The following is a 25,572-nucleotide window of genomic DNA, read 5'->3' as shown; positions in this document are numbered from 1 at the left end:
GGAAGCCATTTGTTGGGAGATTGTTGGTCCAGTATTCTCTCCACATGTCAGGTGTTGATGGCAGGGCAGCTGAAGAGAATTCATCTATGGACCAGAAAGGCTTTCTAGATTTTAGGCGAAGACTAGGTGGATTTATGAGAGTCTGGTGCAGGGGCAGGAGTGAGTTGCTCATTGCTTTAATTAAATTCTTTAATCAAGGCTTGTCTTCTCTGTATGTTTGGTGGAGCAATGTTAGATAGGACAGGCAGCCAGGAGAGAGGGGTGCTTCTCACTGTCCCACTAATTGTGCACATGGCAGAGTTTAGCTGGGTGTCTATAATGTTAGTGTGTGCACTTCTTTCCCAGACAGGGGAATAATATTCTGCTGCAGAGAATGTGAGGGCTAGTGCAGATGACCTTAGGACTTCTGCACCACAACCCCAGGTTGTTCCAGCAAGCCTTGAAATGATATTGGTTCTCATTTTAATTTTGTTGGACAGATTGGTGGGTTGGTATTTTGGGTGAGGCTCAACCATTTTTCCACAGAAAGAAAGGTTGAGGTGTCCATTTACCTCTGCATTGTTTAGGTGAAATACTGTGGACACAGTTTTTGTTGAATTTGGCTTCAAGTACCACTGCTTGAAGTACTCTTCCAGGATGTTCAGGTCTGTGTTCAAGGTTGCAGAGGAGGTAGATTGATATAGGATCACTAGGTCATCAGCATACATATACTTGCTTGAGCTGGTATGTGGTAAGTTGTACACGTAGATGTTAAAGAGTGAAGGGGATAACACAGAGCCCTGTGGGAGACTTGTGAAGGAATCTGGGCCTGCTCTTTTTTTCGCCAATATGAACCCATATCTTTCTGTTGGAGAGAATGGATTCAAAAAGCTGGGAAGTTTTTTTTCTACCTTATAATATTTCCTAGCTTTAGGATGAGGCCCCTGATCCAGACTGTATCATAAGCTGATGTTAAGTCAATGAAAGTAGCTCTGGATTTAAGTTTCTTCTGGAAGCCTGCTTCAATCTGTGTTGTCAGGGCCAGGACCTGGTCACAGCAACTTCTTCCCAGCCTGAAGTCAGCTTGTTCAATTGGGAGTGCTCTTTCGATGAGTGGTGATATTCTTTTAAGGAGAATTCTTTCAAATAGCTTAAAGGTGAAGCAAAGCAAGGAGATAAGTCGTAGATTTTTGACATTGTTTGGATCTTTCCCTGGTTTGGGTATGGAAATTATTTTGGCTTCCCACCACAGATTTGGTAGTTTTCCAATCATTATAATATTTGAGAAAAGGGCGGCCAGCCATGTTTGGCCTTGTTGACTGAGATGTTTTAGAAAGTTGGGAAGGATACCATCCACTCCTGCAGCCTTGCTATTTTTTGTGAGTTTTAAGGCTACCTGTGCCTCTTTCTGAGGTACTGGGTGTACAAGTTCAGGAAGCTCGGGGCCCATCTTCAGGATTTGTCTAATGGAAGATTGCGCAGTAATTTTCCTGATAGAGCTGGGATGTATCTTGTAGGTTTTTAATAAATAATTAGCCATTTGATCAGGAGTTATCTCTGTTGTTTTGTGTGTTGTTGGTTCTGCCCCCCCCCTAATTTTCTCAGAAGTGACCAGCTTTTCTGGCTAGATGTGGTGAAATCGAGTTCATGAATGGTTGAGATCCATCTTTTCTTTCTGTTTTTATCCCACGTTGCTGTGAGCTCTGTAGCAACAGTTGGGTCTTCAGTCTCTTCATATTTGGCTAAAAGTTCCTCAGTTTCTCTACTCTAGCATGGGATGTATTGTTTTCTGTAACCTCTAGGAATAGAGGCTTTGGCTGCAGTTTTGATTAGTTTAACAAATCTTGGATAGCAATTAGGGGTGGGTGGACTTGCTCTAATGGTTTGCTTGATTTGTTTCTGAAATGCATTCCAGTTGGACCTGCTAAGGTTCCATCTAGCGATTGGTGTTCTACTGATGACTGGGATTGATGTGCCTGTCTCTGTTAGTGTAGGACAATGTTGACTATTAGGAAATCTGTTAAGGATGGTTGGTTGTTAGTAGGGGGTGGTCTTCAGAGTCTTTAGAGACTAAGCACAGATCTGGAGTGTAGGTTCTGTTCCAGCTGGCTGAACAGAGAGTACCTTCTTTCTTGGCATCGTAAATCAAATTCAGGTTATATGTATCTATCCAGTTAACTAGATTATTACAGTCCCAATTGTTAGAGGAATAGCCCCACATGATGTGCTAAGAGTTGAAGTCACCAACATAGATAGCAGGGCAAGGTGGTGGTCAGTCCATCTGTGATGGTGGTTTGTAGACATTGTAGATGGTGGTATTTTGAACTTTAATACCTATGGAGTATTCTACATCAGGTACACATTGGGTTATGTCCTTGAGGCCAGGCCAGATGTAGGTTGCCAGGCCATGCTTGGGATGACAGTTATAAGACACGAGAATTAGGCCTGGGATCTTTAGTCTATTGAGGGCTGTGTCAAGCACATGGGTTTCCTGGAGAGCCAAGACGTCAGTTGCTTTGTCTTTGACTATTTTGCCGATGACTTCGGATTTGGATTTAGATAGTCCTTCTATGTTAAGGAATATATCTTGTGAGAGTGTTATTTAGGTGACTGTAACTTATTTTTCGAAGCTTGCCCTCCACCCAAACAAGCAACGCGATCCTTGTTATTCCGGGCGACGATCAGGCCGGCATGGAGATTTTTAAGTTTTGTATTCATCATTGTTGCTGTACGTGGTCCAGGCGACTTGGTACCTTTGGATGCCTTGTTTGTTAATAATATAATGATAATAAAAAAAGGTCAACATGAATTGTAAATATTTTTTAAAAACAGAGTACCATGTTGTATTCACCATGAATTGCAAATTAAGTACTTCCATCAGTTGTATGTTTTGGGGGTCAATAATTTGGTTCTTTTATGCTCATTTTGTAAGTCTGGTAGATTCTGTTCTTCATGATTTTTAAAAATTTGTATTAAGGGCACGAGATAATAAATTATAATTAGGTGGTACTCCTTAAACAGTGAGCTTTGACTTACATTGATTAATACATGGAAGTACAGAAAATATTGTTTACTCAGTGTTAATTTTTGGGTGCATTTCACAAAATTCTAAGTACCTGTTGATTTATTATTTATTTTGTTCAACCATCCATTCATACTAAAGTTACGCATGGACTCATTTGTCTGTGTGTCATTCTCTGTCTCTCTCTCTTGCTGTATCCAAACACCAAATTTCAATTCGGTGTTTGGAATCCTTATAAAAAATTTGAGGACATTCTCAGTTTTTATTTATGTGAACCATTTACAGGGACTCAAAACGCATTAAAATATATATTGCCTTAACTCCATTCTTTTTCTTCTTTCTAGCCCCTTGCCCACACATGCCATTGTCGTGTCATGGGTCTTGAGACCTTCCATGTGTGTGCAGCTGGTACATAAAAAGTCTGGTTGAATGGAATTTGATAAAATTTGGAATTCAGGATGTATTATTATTATTATTAAGGGAAATTAATATAAAGGGACTCGTCAAGGAAGGTCACATACTACACGCACCAGCTATCATACTTATTCTTGAATTCATTCACATTGCTTACACACAGCAATACGTTCCAATCATGCACCACCCTATGAGAGAAAAATCTGGCCCTCACCCCCTTCTTAACAGTATTCATTCTCAGCTTCCAAGGATGCCCTCTTGTCCTTTCTCTACCCTCCATAAGATGAAAAATTCCATCAACTGAAACATCCTGAATGACCCTTTCAGAAGTTGGTAAGTCTCAATCGTATCACCCCTCTTTCTCCTGTTTGCTAGTGTCTCAGTCTACAAATTCTCAATCTGTCTTCATAATCAGTATTCCACAATCTTGATATCATTTTTAATGCTTTCCTTTTCACTCTCTCCACTGTATCAGAATCACAATGGAAACTAGGAGACCAGACATGTGCACAATAGTCTGCAATGTTTTATTAAGGCCTTGTGAAGTGGCAAAATGACATCCTTATCTTTGCATGTGAAAGTTTGTTTCAGCATTGCAATTATCTTTTAAGTTGTATTTGCAATCTTTGCTACATGGCCCCCCTGAACTTCAACTTGCTATCTACTGTGAACAAGAAATTATATTATTGTTTAATTCTTTACCCAAACTTTGTACAAACTAAGTTTGCACGTGAAGTATCATTGTGACTAGGCTACTTGTATGTAAAAGCAGTTGACCTATTGCCTCAATATCCCATAATGTAAAAGCACACTTCCTTTTGGATGTGAATATTGCTATGTATTAATGAAAGGATCACAACCCAGACTAGTTTCGACCTTTATTGAGGTCTCATGAGTGGGAGCCATACCCAGGAAGATATTAAAGTTAAATGAATGTAGAAATCACGTTTCCCATATACAAGTAGTAAAAAAGTGTACTGCATTATTTTATTGTTACTATGACTGTAGGATCCTGCCTTTCATACTTTGTTTGTGTTTGCCTTCCTGTTAGTTCACATGCTTAGTTGTATTTCTTTGTGCCCATACCCAGGAAGATATTAAGGTTGAATTAAAATATATGCAAAAGTTATATATTTCCCATAAAAAAGTAGTAAAAAGGTGTATCACCTTTTTTATTGTTGTTATTATTGTTAGTTGAATTTGACTTTAGGATTCTGCCTTTCAGTTTACCTTCCTGCTGGTGCTGTGGACACGTTTAGTTGTATGTCTTTGTGCCCATGAAGACACCTTAGTGACAAAGGCAAAATTTTGTCATAGTGATTTATTAGCTGAATAAATTTAGTTAGTTGATGTTTAATGGAGAAAACACACATATGTGCTTTTTCTCCATTAAACATCAACATTAGTAATAAACAATGTTCAAGTATCCTTACCAGAGTTTTACAACTCTGTAACAAGCCTTGTGCTCTCTTGCCAATTGACTATGTTTAATGTTTCCCACAGGTTTCCTAATAGTATTCTCAGACTTACCAGAGAGCAGAAGAATGAATGCACCTGTAACATCCACTGTCATTCCATTCTTGCTTCATGTAACTGTCCTTTCTCTCTCTCTCTCTCTCCGTGTGTGTGTGTGTGTTTACTCTGATGATGTGATGAGATACTCTTCATGAAATAAAAGTGTTTTATATTAAATACACATAATTTACATATGTAGTAAGTTCTTCATAGTTAGTGTTGTTTAACAGATAGATTGTAACTTCAATATATCCATTATGACTAGTCATCAGTAGCATCCTGTTTATGTACACAGAGAAGAACTGAACTTCTTACACATCTCGCCAGTCAGCATGTATGCTGCCACTGATATTCCCTGATGACACTGTGCTTGCAGTTAGATACAGCTTTTACTTGTATGTACCAAGTCTGATCACATGAGCAGAAATGGTCATCGTGAAATCTTATAATTCATCATTTCATGCTTTGATAGTTTTCATATGCATGTTTGTGTATGTAAAATCTAAATATAGGCATAAAGACAATGATGTGCTGACAGGAAAACAGAAAAAAAAATAAGGGGAAGTATTGAGTGATCATCTCATGCAATCTTACTACATCTATCTCAAATCTAGAATATAGTGAATATGGTATGCACTGTTTTTTTTATATATTGAAAGGTGACTTCTGCTGTGGTTAATTTGCACTGTCTCCAGAGGTTTGACTTCTTAATTATGAGAATTTCCCATTTAAGATTAACATGTTTAGAAAGTAACATTTGCTATTTTAGAAGAATGTATATTCCTAGGGAATGCATTTGTCTTGTAATGAATATTTAGAGAAGTTAACTACTCTCAGAATACTCTCACAATCCTGTTACTTGAAAAACAAATTTATTGTTTGCTTATTCTATCGTAAAGTTTTAATAAGGAAAAAAAAAAATTACAATATGTCCTGCTATGTGTAATAAGTTTAATTAGCGTAAATAGATGTTAATGTGGTATCAGAAATGAAAATGAAACAGATGTAGCTTGATTGTTTTAAAAAATCCAGTAACAAATTAATCCATGTTTCACTATACATAAAGGAATACTTTGCATTATACACCATCCTCTTTTGGTATAAATATATGATAATTATGGGACACTTCTGTGTTATTAATTTACTCTATTAATTTTATTGTATTTTATTTATTTATATATTTATTTTTTAGGTTTTGAAAAGATATATAGTGGCTTAGAGAATGAATACCAGTGTGATCATCTTCAACCAGGAACAGCATACCACTTAAGAGTGTGTTGCATTAACAGAGGTGGTCAGAGTCCAGTAAGTTTTAATTTTATATACCTCAAAATAATTAGTTTTTAATAAGTATAAAAGTATGAAATGAATTATTTTTGATGAAGCACCAGAATCAAATTGAGTGGACTGAAATTCTTGTTGACCTCAGTCCACTCAAAGAATTATAGGTATTATTTCTGGGAAAATTCCCATGTCAAAGAATGTTTACTTCCAGCTTTCCTTCACATTTCCTCAAAAATGCAAAGGAAAGCTGGAAGTAAACATTCTTTTACAGTGTTTTAGTAATTTTGAAATATTTTAAATTAAGGCATCCTTGGTAATTACTAGATGATAATAGAGGGTGATTATCATCTAGTAATTACCAGTGTTGATTCTCTGATTCAGCACTGACCGAACATATGTAGGAACATTGAGGATATTTTATAGCCAATCTCATATGGTGGTAGCAGGGTTTTTGCTCCTGGAAACTCGGGTTTTTCATCCTGCGTACAGACAAATCGGCCTCCAGAACACACTCAATTTACAAACAAAAAATACTGTTGCTGATGATGATGGGCAATAGATGGCGTTGATGGTAGTAGTATTGTAGTTGGAGAATTAAGTAGTAGTGGAGAGGATGAGATGTATTTAGCGAAGTAGAGTAGTGTGTCCTCCCACGATGAGTCCTTGGATTCCCTGGAGGTGTCACGTAATAATAATAATAATTTTAGCTGTTAAATGTGTTGACATTTCCTCAGATGCACATTTGTATTTCTGTTCAGTTGGTTTGTTATGGAGCTGTGGCTTACTCTTCATGGAAACTTTTACAAACTTCAAAAAAGAAGTCAGGCAGGATTGTGCACTTATAATTACCTTACTATACTTGCATGTTTCCATGCATATAATGAAACCCACAATTTGTTGTTTTATGCTTACAGTGTTAAGTTCTGAATAAAACTAAAAATGGTTAACTTATAATTTCTTCAGAGCTTAACATGCATTTTAAAACTTTTCACATACTGATATGTCAAGCAGGTAAAATTAAATGTAAAGGTGCCAGACAAATTAGTAATTTTAGAATTCTGTTATTTTTCCCTTAATATTATAATGTATTGTGTTGTGATTAAATCCACTGCCTAAGCTTTGCTAAAAATAGCATGAGTGCTTGGGCACTACTGAGTGAAGGTCTAACGGATCAAAGATCGATTGCCAGAGGCAATGCACATGCGCCAGAGTACGCATTGACCGTGAAGGGAAGGCATGCGACTAACCCCCCACCACCACCACCACCAAAGAGATTACTAGGGGAGAATGTGGCGCTAGTGAAGGGAGTTGTACTTTGAGGTGAGCAAGGATGAAAAGGATATGATGTAGTGCGGAAGTGTAGGGCACGTAATTTAAAAAGACAACGCAGCGCCGGACCGGGGCTTTTTCTCTCGTTCGTCAGATCCTCTGTCAGAGTCCCTTGCCGGTCAGTCGTCTGCTCTTGTGGGAGTCATACTCTCCATGCCCCGATGTTCATCCCAGTTTCTTGGGCGAAGCGTCGAGCCACAAGTGAGGAAAGAATGCCGAGCAGTACTTGAGAATCTGCCAATAGAAAGTTCGTCCAGCAGAGCTGAGGTCCGGTATGCAATATAGACAGCAGAGCTTTGCTTAAACCTGGCGACCAGTGAATGGCAAGCATGTGCCTTCAGTGTCCGAGATTCATCTAGCCCGAATCTGACGAGAAGGAAATAGCTGGTCAAACAGAACCAGGAACAAATCTGAAGGTGAAGCTGTATCGAGATGTATATGATTTTCCAGCAGTTCCCAACTGGGTGGTAACGTAGAAACCTTTTCTTTGTTCAATGAAAGTGTGCAGGAAGAGTGATTGTAACTTTTAATAGAACGTTTAAGTCTAGAATATTGGGATTTCATGTAATGACTCTAGAAACCTAGTTTAGAAAGACAGACTAAATTCCAAGACATGAATGTAGAAATTAGAGCATGACCTGAATGTCTGTGAAGTGCATAACCTTAGTAGAATTGTGTCATTAATCTTTGTATTACTTTTGTTTGAGTGTTATGTAGATCTGATACCTGTGCATGTTAAGATAGAATTAGAGAAATTGAGTGTGTATATTTTATCTGAAATTGACATTGAAGTTAGTGCATGACAGAATTAACCTTAATAGTGTTGAGTCATGAGCCTTTGTTTCACCTTTGTTCGAGCGACATGTGGAACTGATACCTAAGCTTGTTAAGATAGAATTAGAGAGATTGAGTGCTTATGATTTATCTGAAATTGATATTGAAGTAAACGTATGTCTGAGTTATCCATGACTTGTAATTTGTTTTGTGCATAATTAAATGTTTTCTTTTGATTTAAATTACCTAGCCTGAGATCATTTTCTACTGCACCCCCAATAAAAATCGAACCACAGCAGGAGGCATTTTGGAAGGGAGGTCACGACTGTAGACTGAGATTAGGATAAATTTGAGACTTGAGTTATTTTATATAAGATTCAGAAATTAAGGATACAGTTCAGAGCTCAGTACTGGTTCTTTGATTCTTCACTGTTTGAAAATCTAGAACTTAGGGTGGCGCAGCAAAAATAGAAATTTTCCCTGAGTCTGAAGAAAGAACCAGCATCAGCTCAGAAACAAAGAAATTGCCATGTCTGCTGGGAATCTGTTTGCTTTCAACCCACGAACCATATCCTTATAGTAAAATACTGCTTAAGTTAAGAGTAAAGACTAGAGCATATAAAAGAAGTGAGATAAGGAAGGAAGAGACATAATTTGACCATAAAATATCCATAACAATAAAAAAAGGATGGACATAACAACAGCTCACTTTCTATTTGGCATAATAATGTAGTTAACCCCTACTCTAACCAGAACTGGCTCTGTTATATGGTAATCTACCATTGATCTGACTTTCAGCACAAGACCTTTCAATTATAAATTAAAGATGCCAAAATTTATATTCTTGGTTTAATCCTTTAAAAAAAGACCTTTCAATTAACAGACCCTTGCATGTCCACCACCTTCTGGTACAACACCATGTAATTGTACTTCATTTATCAGAACAGCAAATTGCCTTCCTGATGTGGTCTGATAAACAGTAGATTGCTGTATGTGGATCAGCACCAAATCTACTTAATGTAGAAATAACTAATGCAGAAAAATAGTCATGCTCTGCTCCAAAGAATTCATGAAATTGAATTTTCTTATATATTTTTTTTCTTCAAAATCATTCTTCACACACTGCAAACCTTAAACTGCAGTTACGAAGTGAGTTATCAAAGCATGTCCACTTATATACTTTGGCAGTCACTGTTTTTTTTAAATTATAATTGTATATGTCATGTGGTATTTCATATGCCTTCAAAACAAATTACCATTCTCTCTTATTCCATATAAAATTATTCAACTGGTTCCCCACCATACCAGCTTTGCTTATTCTTTGCTTCTTCTATATTTAATTTGCCATCGTCACAAAAAAACTGTGTCTGAATATCTGATATATTTCTTGTTCTATAGGTTCTCCATTGAGAATACAGTTGAAGTTTTCTATGTTTCTGCCTATTTTCATAGCTTTGGGCTTTTTATTCCTGATTTTCATATCAAATTTGTTACACCTCTTTATTTTCAATTTAGTTAGAAATTCTAAAAAGTCTACTAAAGTAATTTTCATTTCTGAAATGAAATTTGATTATTATTATTAGATCAAAGATGCTGAAGGAAGAGTATTATGGAGGGATGTGGACATAAGAAACAGATGGAAAATATACTTTGAGGGACTTCTGAATGAGGAAAATGCAAGGACTCACAGAGGAGATGGGCAGCCTTCTGAGGGGATGGTGCAGAACATCAGTAGAATGGAAGTGACGGAGGCCATGAAGAGGATGAGGAATGGAAAAGCGGTGGGCCCCGACAGAATTCCAGTGGAGGCATGGAAGGCACTGGGGGAAGAGGGAATTGACCTGCTGTGGGACCTGTTCATGAAAGTTTGCCAACAGGAAAATATACCAGAGGAATGGAGGGAGAGTACTCTTGTTCCCATCTACAAGGGTAAAGGGGATGCACAAGACTGTAAAAATTACAGAGGAATAAAGTTGATGTCCCACACAATGAAGATCCTAGAAAGGGTTCTTGATGGTAGATTGAGGGAGGAGGTGGAGATTGCAAAGGAACAATTTGGCTTCATGCCTGGTAGATCAACAACAGATGCTATCTTTGGGTTACGACAGATGATGGAAAAATATCGAGAGAAACAAAGGGAGCTACATCTGGTATTTATTGATCTGGAGAAAGCATACGATAGAGTGCCAAGGCAAGAAGTCTGCAGGTGTCTGAGGGAGAAGAAGGTGCCGGAGAAATATGTCAGGTTGGTGCAGGAAATGTACAGAAATGTGAAGACAAGTGTTCGGACCTGTTTGGGACAGACAGAAAGTTTTCAAGTAACAGTTGGCTTGCATCAAGGGTCAGCATTAAGTCCGTTTCTGTTTAATATTGTGATGGAGGTGGTAACAGAGGAGGTGAGAGAAGATGCACCTTGGACAATGTTGTATGCAGATGACATCTTGCTGTGTGTAGATACAAGAGAAGAAGTGGAAACTAAACTGGAAAGATGGAGAAAAGTACTGGAAGAGAGAGGTATGAGACTGAGCAGAAGTAAGACAGAGTATATGTGTTGCGCAGTGGGCGGTGGCCAGGAGACAGACCTGGAGCTGGAAGGAAATGTCATCAGGAAGGTGAGAGACTTTAGATACTTAGGTTCGACAGTGGAAGAAGATGGAGGAGGTGAGAAGGAAGTGGGATGCAGGATACAAGCAGGTTGGAGGAACTGGAGGGAGATGGCTGGAGTGTTATGTGATAAGAGGGTGCCGATCAATCTGAAAGGCAAAATTTATAGGACAGTAGTGAGGCCAGCTATGACATATGCTATAGAAACTGTGGCCCTGAGGAAAAATAACATCAGCAGGATGGAAGTAGCAGAGATGAGAATGCTTAGGTGGATGTGCGGTGTGACCAGAAAGGATCATCTGAGAAATGACTATGTCAGGGGAACAGTGAAAGTTACGAACTTAGGAGCGAAAATACAGGAGGCAAGGTTGAGATGGTTTGGTCATGTGATGAGGAGGGAGGACGAATATGTGGGAAGAAGGGTCATGCAGATGGATGTGCAAGGAAGGCGGAAGCGTGGGCGGCCAAAGAAGAGATGGAGGGAGCTGGTAGAAGAGGACTTGAAGATGAAGAACTTGGATGTGGTGACAGCCCAAGACAGGAAAGTGTGGAGGAGACTCATAACAAACAGTGACCCCACTTAAGTGGGAGAAGCTGCAGAAGAAGAAGAAGAAGATTAACAAACAGAATTTTTTTCAAGCTACTTGGCCTCCAGTAAGTGGGGCCTGTAGTATAATACACAGCAGGGTTTGAATCTGCAGCCAATTTTTTGGAGAGTAGAGCTGAGCAGTTAGATATCCTAACTGCTCAGCTCAATCAGGATCTTTCATGCAGGTTTTAAACTAGGTCTTTCTTACGAAACGAAGGTTATTATTGCTATTGACCATGGTACAGAAGCATTGAAGTGTTAATTCACTGATGAACAGCTAATCATAAAAAAAAAATTGTAGTTGTAGATGTTCAGAAGACACATCACATGTTGCAAAGACTGTACATCATATTGCTGCCATGATAAAAAGTACATTGACATGTAGGGATAAGGAGGGGGTGGTGGTGCCTCAATGTAAAGATATGGACTATTGTGCTCAGATTTGTTTTTGTTTCATTTAGAATAGACATGTTGCTGGTTGAGTGGGCCTCCTATGATGTGTCTGTTGACTCCATGGAGGTTACCAAAATAATAATAATAGTAATAAAACATTGACTTCACTTTCCCTTTTTTTTTTTGAAAAATATAATGTATATATATTGCACTTATATCACAACAAATGTGCAATCCATTTTTAGTTGTATGTTCTTGTATATATTTTAGTAAATGCACAATGAGATTATTATTACATGAGTATCTCCACTGAGTCAGAAGACTCATTGTGAGAGTCCCATACTAATCATTATTGACACAATACCTATCATACCTATCCTTAAATTTATTCACTGTCAGAGCTCACTACTATAGTTGTCATAGCGCAATTGGAAGAACAGCGGAATATCGTTCCCTTCAGTTTGAAAAGACCTGGGTTTGATTCTCGTCGTGATGAGGGGGAATCCTTATATGGGCTTTTTCAGTTGAAGGTGAGTTAGCTAATCTCATACAGTGGTAGCAAGGTTTTTCTCCCATAAACTCAGGTTTTTCATCCTGCATACAGACAAATCGGCCTTCAGAATACACACAATTTACAGACAAAAAATACTGTTGTTGGTGATGATGGCGATAGATAGCGTTAATGGTAGTAGTGTCGTAGTTGGAGAATTAAGTAGTAGTGGAGAGGATGAGATGTATTTAGTGAAGTAGTGTGCCCTCCCACGATGAGTCTTTGGATTCCGTGGAGGTGACAGGTAGTAATAATAATAATAATAATAACTACCTCAGGCAATCCATTCCTGTCATTCTCCACTCTCCAAGCAATAAATCTGGTTTACTCACCACATTTTTATTTACACAGTGTTCATGAGGTGGGAGGGAGGCAATAGAACTATTAGCACTAGTTCTCCTATACCCATCATATGTTGAAAAATTTCTTTTGTATCAATCTAATAGAACCTCCCTATCCCTACTCAGTGTGTGTTCATCAACAGCCAAGTAATCCTTTGAGTAATTTTGCCAATGTTTGCAATATGCCCTCTGAACTTCAACAGTCTGTCTGCCATCACCCCCAAATTCTCAGCCTAATAAATTTCCTATAGTCCTGTACCATCACTATACTACCAAGTATATAATCTTTTCATCCCCAAGTGCATAACCTTTACACTTCTTTGGGATGACAGGATTGACAACCATTATCCATCTCCTACACTTCCAATTTATTATTTGCCAAGATATCTACATCACCTTTATCAATTATGCTTTGCCTAGTTTTGTATCATCAGCAAACAACTAAACACTTTGTGCATATGCTTTTGTGGAGTGACACGCAGAAGTATTTTGCTGGTATTTCTCCTCATGAAAGAAACAGATGGAATAGAATAATTTTATTTATTTACTACTCAACTAGTTTTTTTGAAAATTCCTGTTTCACATCATCAAAAGAAATAAGTGAATAAACTAAAAACACAGGTTATAACAGGAAATATTTGAATACAGGAATAACGATGGAAAGTCACATTTGCTATGAAGTTGTTTGATGGTTCCTGGTCTGCTGCAAACTATTGGTAACTTCATACATGTCATGTTGAATTAGAGAGGTCCAGAATTGTTGAAAAATCATCCCTTGCTTTTTGTTGCACTGTTGAGAATGTCTGATCATTTCAGCTGACTCCTTAAACACTCTTAAGAAAATTCTATAATATATGTGGAGCATTTTGCTTTGTTGTCATAATACTTGATGTTTGATTTCAATTGTATGTTCCAGTTTGCATTTCCTTTCATTCTGTACATCCTTCATGTGTTTGTGTTCAGATTGGCATATTTCTCCCAACCTGCTGTGTGTGTCCTATATAGTGCAAGTTATAGATACAGTTGATTTTGTAGACACCAAATTTTTTGAGAGATGGATAGGGAAGTTTTGGAGGTTTTAGAAGATTAAAGATCTTATATCTTGTTGGGGGGGGGGGGGGATAGAAGGCAACCTTTATCAGTCAGTCACAGATAAAATATCTGCGATATTTTATCTCTGGCTGACTGTATATAGGGAAGTATCAACTGTTCCTCTGAAATCTTGTTTTTTATGTTTATCCAACTGTTTTTGAGGTTAACACAGAATTTTGTTGATTAATGTTTTATTGTAACCATTTTTTGGTTGATGGTGCTGAGGTAGTCAAGGTCTTGGTTTCTTTTATCTATGTTAATGGAGATTCTGTAAGTTCTGTCACATAGAGAACAAATAATGCCTATTTTTTGCATTGGATGGTGATGGAATGCAATGTGGTATTGTCCAGTGTTTGTTGCCTTCCTATTCTGAGAAATTGAGCATGTTCTGCTCTGGTATGTGTGTCTAAAAATGGTGAAAACCTGTTTACTTCCAATTCAACAGTGAATTTGATACAGGGGTGAATGTTATTCAGGTATGAGAAAAATTCTTCTAATTGAGTAATAGTCATGCCAGTTGATGAATATGTTGTCAACATGTCTGAGTCAAATTTTAGGTCATGTTCCCTGGTAGTGAGTGGTTTTTTTTTTCTTCAAACCACTCCATGAACAGATTTGCTACAACGGAAGAGCCCAACTAATCCTTCCTTGTATTCAAAATATTCTTCTTGGAAATTGAAGAAAGTGCTATTAATGTAATGTTTGAAGAGTTCTACTGTGTCCTGTGGAAATGCATCTTGTAATAGTTGTAAGGTTTCTGTTCTTGGTATGTTGGTGATCACTAGTAGTTCACAGTTGACAACAAACCAGCAAACAACTTCATAGCAAATGTACACTTTCTACTGTTATTCCTGTATTCAAATATTTCATTATAATTTCTTTCATAATGTGATCCATATAGATATTGAATAACAAAGAGGATAATGTACATCCTTGTCTGACACTAGATTTAACATTAAACCAATCTTCCTGTACTTCCTTCAGTTCTAACTGCTGACTTACAACTCAAATAAAGATTAAGTATTGCTTGATATAATGTCCCACTGACACCATACAACTGTAGCATTTTAAATAGCTTCTCTCTCTTGGCACCTTGTCATATGCTTTTTCCCAGATCTACAAAACTTAAATACAGACCTTTGTTATATTCCTGTGACTTCTCAACTATTTGTCATAAAGTGAAAATCTGATCCTGACAGCCTCTATTTGGCCTGAATCCAGCTTGTTCTTCACCAAGCTTTTCTTCCACAATCCTCCTCAACCGTTTCTCAAGTATACTCAGTGGTGAGCTTGGAAATTTTAACAAAGGGCTTGCATCGTCGAGGAAAAAAAAAAGCCTAACTTCTAACTTAGCTCTTATAATACTTTTATTGCAACTTTGTAGAGCTTCTGACAGATATGATAATTCCTGTAGGATATCAATCATTAATGCTAGATCTTTTAAAAATTCCAAATTGAGAAGTCGGTTTAAAAAGTCCTTATATTTATTGTTCGATGCAAAATGCTTGCATAAAGCTGGGTAATTTCTCCAGACAGCAAGAGCCGTTCATAAACTGCAAGCTGCCCATCGTGGTCCAAACACACGGCCGATCTTTAAAATTTCGATACCAAGGTCTTTTGCAATCATATTTAATTTTCGTTGATTTTTTGGGATTGATGATAAAAAGCATATAATTTATCCATAAATATTTCAAAATGATTTATTTCTTTAATGTTTTTTTATCGAATCATCTAATGCTAAGTGTAAACGATGAGCGTAATGCCAAATCACAACGTTGGGAAATTTTTGTAGAAGTTTGATTGCAACACCTGATTTGTTTCCTAACATTACACTAGCTCCATCAGAACAAAATGCAATGAAATGATTTTTATATAGGTTATCAGAAAATCCATATGAATTTATAAAGTAGCAATTATAGTAGCATGTATACATCCCACAGTGGTATTTTCTAGTTCTACAAGATTATTAAACAAGAAGAACAAGGGGCTCACAAATTTGAGAAAAATTTAACAAAGGGCTTGCACGAGCCCCTGCAAGCCCCTTATAGCTCACTACTGAGTACACTGGCATAAATCTTACCAGGAACACTCAGTAGAGAAATACCTCTGTAATTCTCACATTCAGTTTTATTTCCCTTTTTATATATCTCATAGTACCCATATATATGGATACTATGAGAGTTCTATTGCAATCATCTTGAATTTGCCTCTCTGTCCAGGCCTTCTGAACTATGCAGTGCAGCCACTGTAAGACTTTTATATCTCCATACTTGAGCATTTCTGGTCGAATATCATTTTTTTTTAAGTACTTGGTAAGGATTATACCATCCATATAATAAAAGACAATGGCAAGAACCTTCTCTGCTAACTTTTGGGTTTGGAACTTCTTTGGCCATGGAGAATCTTTGTGTCTCCACTCTATTGAACGTTGTTTGGTCTTTGACTTATAGTGATAAAGTCATGTTTCATCAGCAGTCACAATACCAAAAAATTTGCACCTGATTTCTCAAATTGACCCAAAATCCTTGAGATGACAGCACACATTCTCTCTTTTCGTCAGCATTCAAACTTTACTAACCCAAATCTACGTTTGACGTTTCGACCTTTATGTCAAGGTCATCTTCTGGAGCATACAACTATACACAGGAAACAAGCTATACTACAATCAAACTGGTTTGTTAAAGACACTGACCAACTGCTACAACAATTGTTGGCCTGACCTCTGGTGAGAAAAATAAATAAATAAATAAATAAAATAAAATAAATTATTCACCAATGCTAAAACAGAGTTAAAAACTCTGTTTTAGCGTTGTGTTTCCAGTTAAGTGTTTTAGCGTCACTAAAACAACGTTAAAAACAGAGCCACAACTATTTGCTCTAACCAGCAATCCTTGAAACAAGAACTAAAAATCATTAGTGACACATTCATAAATAATGGCTATAAAAAAATACTGTTAATAAAATACTCTATAAAACTACAACAAAAACGAATCTAGATTACAGTAAAACCATAGCCATCCCATACATTAAAGGGTTATCAGAAAAAATCAACAGAATCCTACAACATTATAACCTCAATGCGACCTTTAAACCACCCACTAAACTTAAAACCATATTCAACTCCTCTAAGGATCCTCTCCTCCCATTAGCACATCCTAGAGTCTATTGCATCCACTGCACCTGTAACTTACCGTACATTGGTGAAACAGGACAAACAATCCTTATATGCCAGAAAGAACACATTAGACACATTAAATATAACCATTATGGTGAAGCAGGCCTCTCAGACCACGCACTCAACACCTTACACCAAATTAACTGGAAAAGCACCTGCTCCTTACACCGCACAAAAACCTGGTACGAAAGGAAATTTAAGGAATCCTGCAAAATCCTGATAAATCACCCAAATATCAACAACAAAGATGGCATGAAAATTCCAAGGATCTGGATGGCACACATTCAGCCTACCTAATATGAAAGATCCAGCATAAGTCAGGACTCTAGCCAATCCTTAGCTAGTATTAGAAACCATTCCATACCAACTGGCTGGAATGATGTTAATATATGTATATAGTAGACAACACTAATAATAGGACTCTAGCATTGATGTATAATTTATTTTATTTTATTTTTTATTTTTTTTATTTTTTATTTTATTTTAATTTTTTTTTTTTTTCTCACCAGAGGTCAGGCCAACAATTGTTGTAGCGGTTGGTCAGTGTCTTTAACAAACCAGTTTGATTGTAGTATAGCTTGTTTCCTGTGTATAGTTGTATGCTCCAGAAGATGACCTTGACATAAAGGTCGAAACGTCGAATGTAGATTTTAGTTATATTAAACTAAAGTTTTTATTCAAACACGGCAGTTGTCTCCATAATTTTCAAAAATGCATTCGGATCACTGTGTAAGCCTAAAAGAAAGGATTTACTAACCCACTTCGATGAGAACTGCTGCATGTCCAGATGTTGGTGGATAATGACCCCAACTTGTTCCCTGGATATCCCTCAGAGTCTTTGCAATGTTTTTGGCTGGTATTCATCTATCATTAAAAACTTGGCCACCGATCTGGCAACTGTTGGATATGCTGGGGTACAGTCCTCTAAAGTATCACCCAAAGTTTGGTGAATCTCAGTTGCAGACTTTTCTTACAGCACAAAAACTTGATGGCTTGTATCTATGTGTCTTCAAATCCTCTGACATTTCTTCTTATATATCCTAAAAGAAAAAGAACAGATTTTTACAATTTGATAAAACATGAGGGTTAAAGAGTTTTAAGATATGTTCTTTCTTGTGGTTATATCAATTTCTTTAATATCATTTTTGTTCTAGCTGTTTATTAGAACTTTTCAGCCCTTACTTATCACTTAGCCAGGAAACTAGAAGCTACACTCAAGAAATTGGTTGGTCAAATCCCCTTTGTACATAAAAAATACATAACACTTCATAAACAAAATTAAAAACATCACACTCAACAACCAAGATTTATTAGACTGCTTTGACATAACTGCCATTTGCACAAATGTCCCAATCAATGACACGATTCTTCTCATACAGAACAAATTTCTGCCCAATATCATGCCCTTTTTTTGCCCACGTACTTTGCTCTGGGTATTTCATGTGGCAGAATAGTTTTTACCTGAAAAAAGAAGACATGGCCATGGGCTCGCTACCTTTCCCCTTCTCCCCACAAACATGGAAGACTTCAAGCAAGGAGTTTGCAAATCTAAAACCCAAAGTTTGTTTCAGATATGTTGACAATATGTTTGCCATTTGGCCTCATGGCCACCAAACATTACATTTTTAAACCACCTAAACAATGGCAAACATATCCAATTTGCCATCAAGATTGAAAACAATAATGCTCTTCCTTTTCTAGACTAACTTGTCACATGTCTTCCCTCAGACTGTCTTTTCTTCATAAACCATAAATAATCTACCATAAACCCACACACAAATAGGCCAATACATACACAAAGATTTATACCACCATCCAACACAAAAGCTAGGGGTCATCAGTACCCCACCCCACCCCTAGCTTTTCCTTCTTCAGTGCCTAGGACAGGTACTGAAGAAGGAACATGAAATTATTAGCCAAACCTTTATAAAGAAGGGCTACAACAAAAAAAAACAGTTCAGTTCACAAGATCCTCCACAATAATGCATTGAAAGATAAAAAAGATTACAAAAATGCCATAGTGATACCATATGTCAGGGGAATATCAGAAAAAAAAAAAAAAAAAAACACGACATAAATATGACAGGTATAAATAAGGCAACTTTCAAACCTTCTCCAAAATTAAAAAGTATACTTAGCTCATCCAAAGATCCCCTTCCATACCTTGCCTACCCAAGTGTTTTTGTCTTCATATATGTTTTCCTGATGTGATGATGAGCTTCATATAGAGGTTGAAAAGCTGAGTGTTATTTTCTTAATTGTAACTAAAGTAATTACTCTAACACATTTTTGTCTCCATAAATTTTACACAATAAAAGATTAATTTCTTTATTTATCAGTTTTTCTATTGAGCCCAGGAATAATCAAAACCCAAGCTTTTGAAAAGTTGTTAATTACTTCTTAGTTTAAACTCCAAAGTAATTGACAACTTTAAGTAACTATTTCAGGTTATTTAACTTACTATTTATTTTACTTTACACTGCCATTCTTTGAAAATGAATTTGGAATATTTTTTAAATAATGGAAATCAGTGCATATATTAATTATTCTTAAAAAAATATTTGGTTGACATTCCAAATCTGTTTTAGTATGCAGAAGTGAGCACCATAATGACAGCTCCAGTATGTCCAGGTAAATGCTCTTCTCTGAGATTATTTGGAAAACCCAAGTCACTATCTCTGCACTTGAAGTGGTGTAAGTATTTTTACTATCTATGATTTTATTAATACATTTTAACTAGGTAATTCCTTCTTCTTTTAGTATTAAATGTAAATAGCAGAATAATAAGAAATATAGTGAGTGAACTATTGTTTTAGATATCAAGGTATCACAAACTTCTGCATGGCTTTGGTAACATTATTGAAAACTGACTTCTAACATTTAATCTGAGATTTGACTGAAAAATGGGATCATCATCACAGTTTAAAAGATTAACCATTTTTCATGAATTCTTGAAAAAAAAATATTTTACTTACTCAATTTAAAAAACATTATGTAGAATGTTGACTGTACTGAATGGGTATAGAGCAATGGGTCTTAACCTTTTTAGTGATCGGTACCCCATTGAATCTAAAAATAAGTTCTCGCACCCCCCTTGAAAAATGTGTTTCTATTTCTTTCTTTAGGAAATTACATCTATTGCAAGATAATTTATTTATTGAAAAATAAACACATATATTTACATATACATACAAAACAATAGCTCAGTTTTTAATGGCTATGTTGTTGTTGTTTATTCATAATAATACTTTTGAAGTGAGGCTCCTTTTTTGAAAGAGCCACGTGTAAGTCATCATTTGCATTTAAGCAATTTCTGACTTTTGTTTTTATGTGCAAAAGTGATGAAAATCCCATTTCACACAGGTAGGTGGTGGCAAATGGTAAAAGTGTCTGCAATGCTGCTTTTTCCAGCTGTGGATAAGGTTCTAACTGTGTACACCAGAATGGTTTACACATTCTGGTGTACACAGTTAGAACCATTCTGGTGTACACAGAATGGACTTAGACCATTCTGTGTACACCAGAATGGTCTAAGTCCAGTTTTTCAAATTCTGTTTGAATATGTGCATTGGCTCGTATTTCAATAAGATCGTCTTGTATTAAATAGCTGTCGTCCATCGAATCTGGGTCAAAATTTAGAAACTTCGCTTGCACCCCTGGAAATGCTTTCTCGCACCCCCAGGTGCACACACCCCAGGTATTTCCTTAAGAACCACTGGTATAGAGGAATCATGTCAAACATAATTTTATTGAAATTTATAAATAATTGTGAGTTGAAGATATTGATATATAATTTGAATTGATTATTTAGATTACAAAAATAATAATTTATTAATAGAATGGAATTCTTACTCAGTGTTGCTTGAGCATCCTACATACAAAAATAATTTTTCTAGTACTTGCAGATATGAGACATTGTTCATCTTATTGTATATGAGTACTGTTGAGCAAAAAATTGAGGAAAGAGAAGAAACTTTGTTACAATTGGATTTGAAGAACGTTTTTTCTTCAAATCCAATTGTAACAATCATTATTGTTGTTATCATTGGTTATCATTAAAATTACTTAGAAAACCTTTCTACTACTTGTTTATGGGAAATATGACTTCTGCATTTTTTTTCAAACTTGGTATTGTTTAAAGATAAGATTATTATTGTTAATTAAATTTGACTTCTTTATTTTATTTAATCTCTCCTCTGTTTTATGAGATTTCTCTATAATTTTAATTTTCGAGTGATTTTATTTATTTATTTATTGCACAAGGATTCACTCCGATTGGTGCAATGACCTCTTTTACTATTGCTTTCAGAATCTAAAAATCACTGACTCAAGGCCAAAATAAAATAAACACATTTAATAAAACAAAAACAATATATATATATACTTCAAACAATATTACATAGCTAACTATAAATTTAATTGGATCCCAGGCCTTTTAAAAATAAACTTACACTTAAGACTAGACTAAACACTTTTTTTGCACAATGACAAAATGTTCATAGTCAGTTTCTCTTTCTGTCAAGGCCCTTCTCCGAAGACTTATTACCGATGAGACCTCAAAAAAGGTTGAAACTGGTCTGGGTAGTGACCTCTCCTCATAATGTAAGCCAGTATTACATCTCCTAGGAGCTGTGTTTTACAATATGAGAAAATATCAAGGATAGTGAGGGAGCTTGCTCCACGTTTGCTTCGAGTTGCCTTGGTGTTGTACTACCAGGTGTTCACTTACGCCTGGATTCGCCGATAGTTCTTCGGCATGAAACTCTTAGATCACAGTTTTCAATCTCAGAGTTTCGCATACTGGCTGTAAAATAATAAGGGATTTTTATCCCCTTAATTTAATTAACTTCGCCAGAAAAAATAGCCGTTTGGCTTTTTATCTGACTTATTACTTTATTCTTCATTTTCATAGGATCCTTTCATATCACTCATGTAGCACACATTAATTCTTCCTAACTCAATTCTGTTCTCTTCAGTAGAAATAATAGTTAGATCCAGCGTTCTTAATACAGATGAAACTTCTTAATCAGAGTTTTCTCGAAAATTCCTTTAGAACGTAAATAGCAACTTCTTCTTTTATTCATTAATGCTTATTGACAGTCTTAACTCTTCCACTTTAAAAACTCACAGTTCTATGATTCCCTTTTCGGAATCTTCTACTAATCTTCCATTTAGCGTTTCCTCGAATATTCCTTTTAAAACGATCTATAGCAATATTTTCCTTTTATTTACCAATACTTATTCCACTTTGAAACTTCATAGTTCCACGATTCCTTTTTCAGAATATACTATTAATTTTCCTCCTGCTGTCACATAAAAAAACTCAATTTCCTCCAAATCTAAATGTCTACTGGCTTGTGTTCTAATTTCTTGCCGAACGCTCTCTTGTTTACACCCGTTACTTCGATACCGAATGCTCTCCTTGTCAGCTGTTCAATCACACATCAATCTTCTTGGCGAGCATGCACACTCCATGAAACTGGCAAGCAAGAAACTAAATATAATGGCTGACATGCTGTTTCCATTGGCAACAAGCGAATGTCTTCAAAAAACACAACACTTAATATTTTACTACAATAAAATTGTTTCAAGTAGCACAACTATTCAAATCCGGTAAGTACATAAATTTTTAACTGCTTTACATATCACTTTGACAAAATAATTTCAATAACGGGCACATCGCAAGTGCCAACGATGCATGTTATGAAATAACTAAAACTAATAAACATTCTAACATAAACAATACATAAAAATATTCAGAATTTTAAATTATGATTATTTTTACAGTATCTCTTCTCAGTCTAACTCCCACTGATGAGATCTCAATAAAGCCAAAACTAGTCTGGGTGGTGGCCCTTCTCATAATTCTTAGCATTATACACATCCATAAGGATGTGGGCTTTGCTGGGATACTAAGATTGGTTAGTTGGTTTATTGGCACAAGAACAGCAAAGGTTACAGCAATACATACATAGTCAAAGATACATTAGTGAATAATATGTATATAAAAATTAAGTTAAGCAGTTCATTATTTACATATCAATGAAATTACAGGCATATGTGTTTGTATAAATTACTTATCTGTAAAAGGTTAAAAACATCATGCAATCTGTCTGAATCTGACATCTGCTTAAGTGTATATGGCTTAGCTAGATAGGCAAAAATTTCATTCATCTCTCTCTCTCTCTTGTAAAGTGTTGGCACTCCACCAGAATGTGCCAAAGAGTACATGTTGCATTTTCACACTCATCAGTCCTCAGTAAATACGAATGTGTAAGATGACTGTGACCTATGCAAGCCTAGCAAGAACAATTTCCTCTCTTTTCTTTCTACATTGACTAGAATGCCAATGCTTAATTTCAGGCTTAATGTCATGTAATTTGTTTATCAATGCTTCCTATCATTATGACTGCCACTGGGCAATTAGTTTCTTTCTTTTAAGGTTACACAGTGGTCAGCATTCATAGTGAAGAATACGTGTCTCCTTAAATATTCTAACACGTCTCCATTAAAACTGTGCAATTAGCTTTGATCTAATAAAGCATCTGTAGTCTATATTGGTACTGTTAAACAGTGCGTCAAAAAAGTATGAACTGATCTAGCAGCTGCAGTCTCATTTCCCTTAATTCCAATGCGACTGGCAATCCAGCACAATTGAACCTCAAAATTAAAGGTTTTCATTTGTAATAAATAGAGATGTAACAACTCACACAGCACTGGATGTAGATTATACATAGGAGGAGATAGACTATAAAGAGCTCATTGAGTCTGTATAAATTATACACTTTTGGTAGCTGTTTTCTTTTATATGCACAAGTGCAAGCTGAATAGCATGCAGCTCTGTCGTATAATTACTACAGTCAGATGGGATCTTGGTTGGGAATAGTAACGTCGAGAAACACAGCCAACACAGGTGTTAGTTCTTAAACCATCAGTATAGATGGGCGAGAAATCAGAGTGGCTGCTCTGTGTGCATTAAACAGTTTCAGGTGAACAGATGATGGACTATGAGACTTCTGTAGTTGACAGTGAGAGGTTGAAGGATGTAGTGCAAACCTACCATGGAGGGATGCTGTTATGTTTTGTGTAGTCATTGTTGTCAACATTCATGCCAACAGCGAGCATGATCTCTTTAACATGCATACCAAAAGGATGTATGACAGTCTGATGTATGTGATTATTGAGCTTTCCAACATAGAGGAAAGAGACTAGTCCATGTAGAATGATCTAGAAGAAAGTTTATCTTTGTGTTGGCACTACCCCTAGAAAATATTGTAACCATTAAAGTCACCCGTAAGAAGTATGGGTTCATTTAGTTGAAAGATAAGGTTATCAAGATCAATTTCATTTAATTCGGCACTCGATGGTAAATAAATTAAAATTACTGTAATAAAAAATTCCACTGATAGGCTAATCACTACCAGGGCCGTGCCGTGGGTAGGAGGCGCCCTTGTGCAAAATTTTTTTCAGCACCCCATAAAATAAGTTTCCATGAAATATTTTTGCAAAAATTTTACTTTTTTAAAAGTACAAAACAGTTTATATGCATACCTAAAAATAAATTTTATTTAACAGTAGTAGAACATTGTAATCGCTAAAATTCATTAATAAGGAATTTTTAATAATAAAAATTTTCAAAAATGTTTATTCCTTAATATATAAATACAAGAGAATATATATATATATATATATATATATATTTTATATATATAAAAACAAAAATTACATTTATTTTAATATAAAAAGAAATATTACATAACAAAGATAATTTGGATATATGCTTTTAACTATATAACAATTAGTATAAATGTAGATTTATTTTATATATTTATCCGTCTTGCTTTAGCCACCACAAAATTTTTAATAATATCTTTAATGGCTAATGAATCCATAATATTATTTTCAATTGATATAAAATTGATAAATCCTTTAGATGCTCTCCAGACATTGTTGACCGCAAATAATTTTTTATCAGTTTTGAAAAACTTCTTTCCCCTGATGCTACAGATATTGATAATGTTAAATAAATACGCATCACAATCGCAGTATTCGGAAATGTGTTGGTTAATTTATTTTCATATATATAATTTAAAACATCCTGAGGAACCGACTCTTTTTTAATAAAACATTGCCAAATTTTTAATTCCTCAAATAAAGTCATACCATCAATATCGCGATTGTCAGAATCTTGATTGTCGCTCAGTTTTAAGTGCAAATCTTTACAATGTTTCATTAAATCTTCATTGCTCCAATCTTTTAATTTGCTAAATATCTCTTATAACTTTAAAGTCCTCACTATGTTCTTTTAAGAGTATGAATCTTTCCTTGACTGAAGATATTGTCGTGTCTAAAATCATGAAGAAAAAATTTATTTTAAAATTTTGTATAGGATCATGCGTTGTCTCATCTGATGCTTCGTAACCAAACATTTTTGTTTCTGTTCTTTTGCAAATGTCTGGAAAAATAGGATCAATATTAGATCGTTTGCTACTTCTTCATTTCTAATATTTT

General features: G+C 35.8%; 1 protein-coding gene across 3 annotated transcripts in view; it reads left to right on the top strand.

Annotated features, from left to right (window-relative positions):
• Positions 1-25,572, top strand: part of LOC150093092 (fibronectin type-III domain-containing protein 3A-like) — a 557,362-nt gene that overhangs the window by 392,255 nt on the left and 139,535 nt on the right. For all 3 annotated transcript variants that reach the window (XM_090414067.1, XM_090414066.1, XM_090414069.1), the window contains 2 exons: positions 6,123-6,235; positions 19,650-19,755. In XM_090414067.1, coding sequence (XP_090270193.1) covers positions 6,123-6,235; positions 19,650-19,755 — 219 coding nt within the window. The remainder of the gene's footprint in view (positions 1-6,122; positions 6,236-19,649; positions 19,756-25,572) is intronic.

The sequence above is a fragment of the Typopeltis vanoorti genome, chromosome 24 (genome assembly GCF_054136105.1).
Source record: "Typopeltis vanoorti isolate ZY-2024b chromosome 24, IOZ_Tvanoo_1.0, whole genome shotgun sequence".
Lineage (NCBI taxonomy): Eukaryota > Metazoa > Arthropoda > Arachnida > Uropygi > Thelyphonidae > Typopeltis > Typopeltis vanoorti.
Note: the sequence above shows the minus strand (reverse complement) of the source record. Positions and strands in the feature narration are given on the sequence as shown.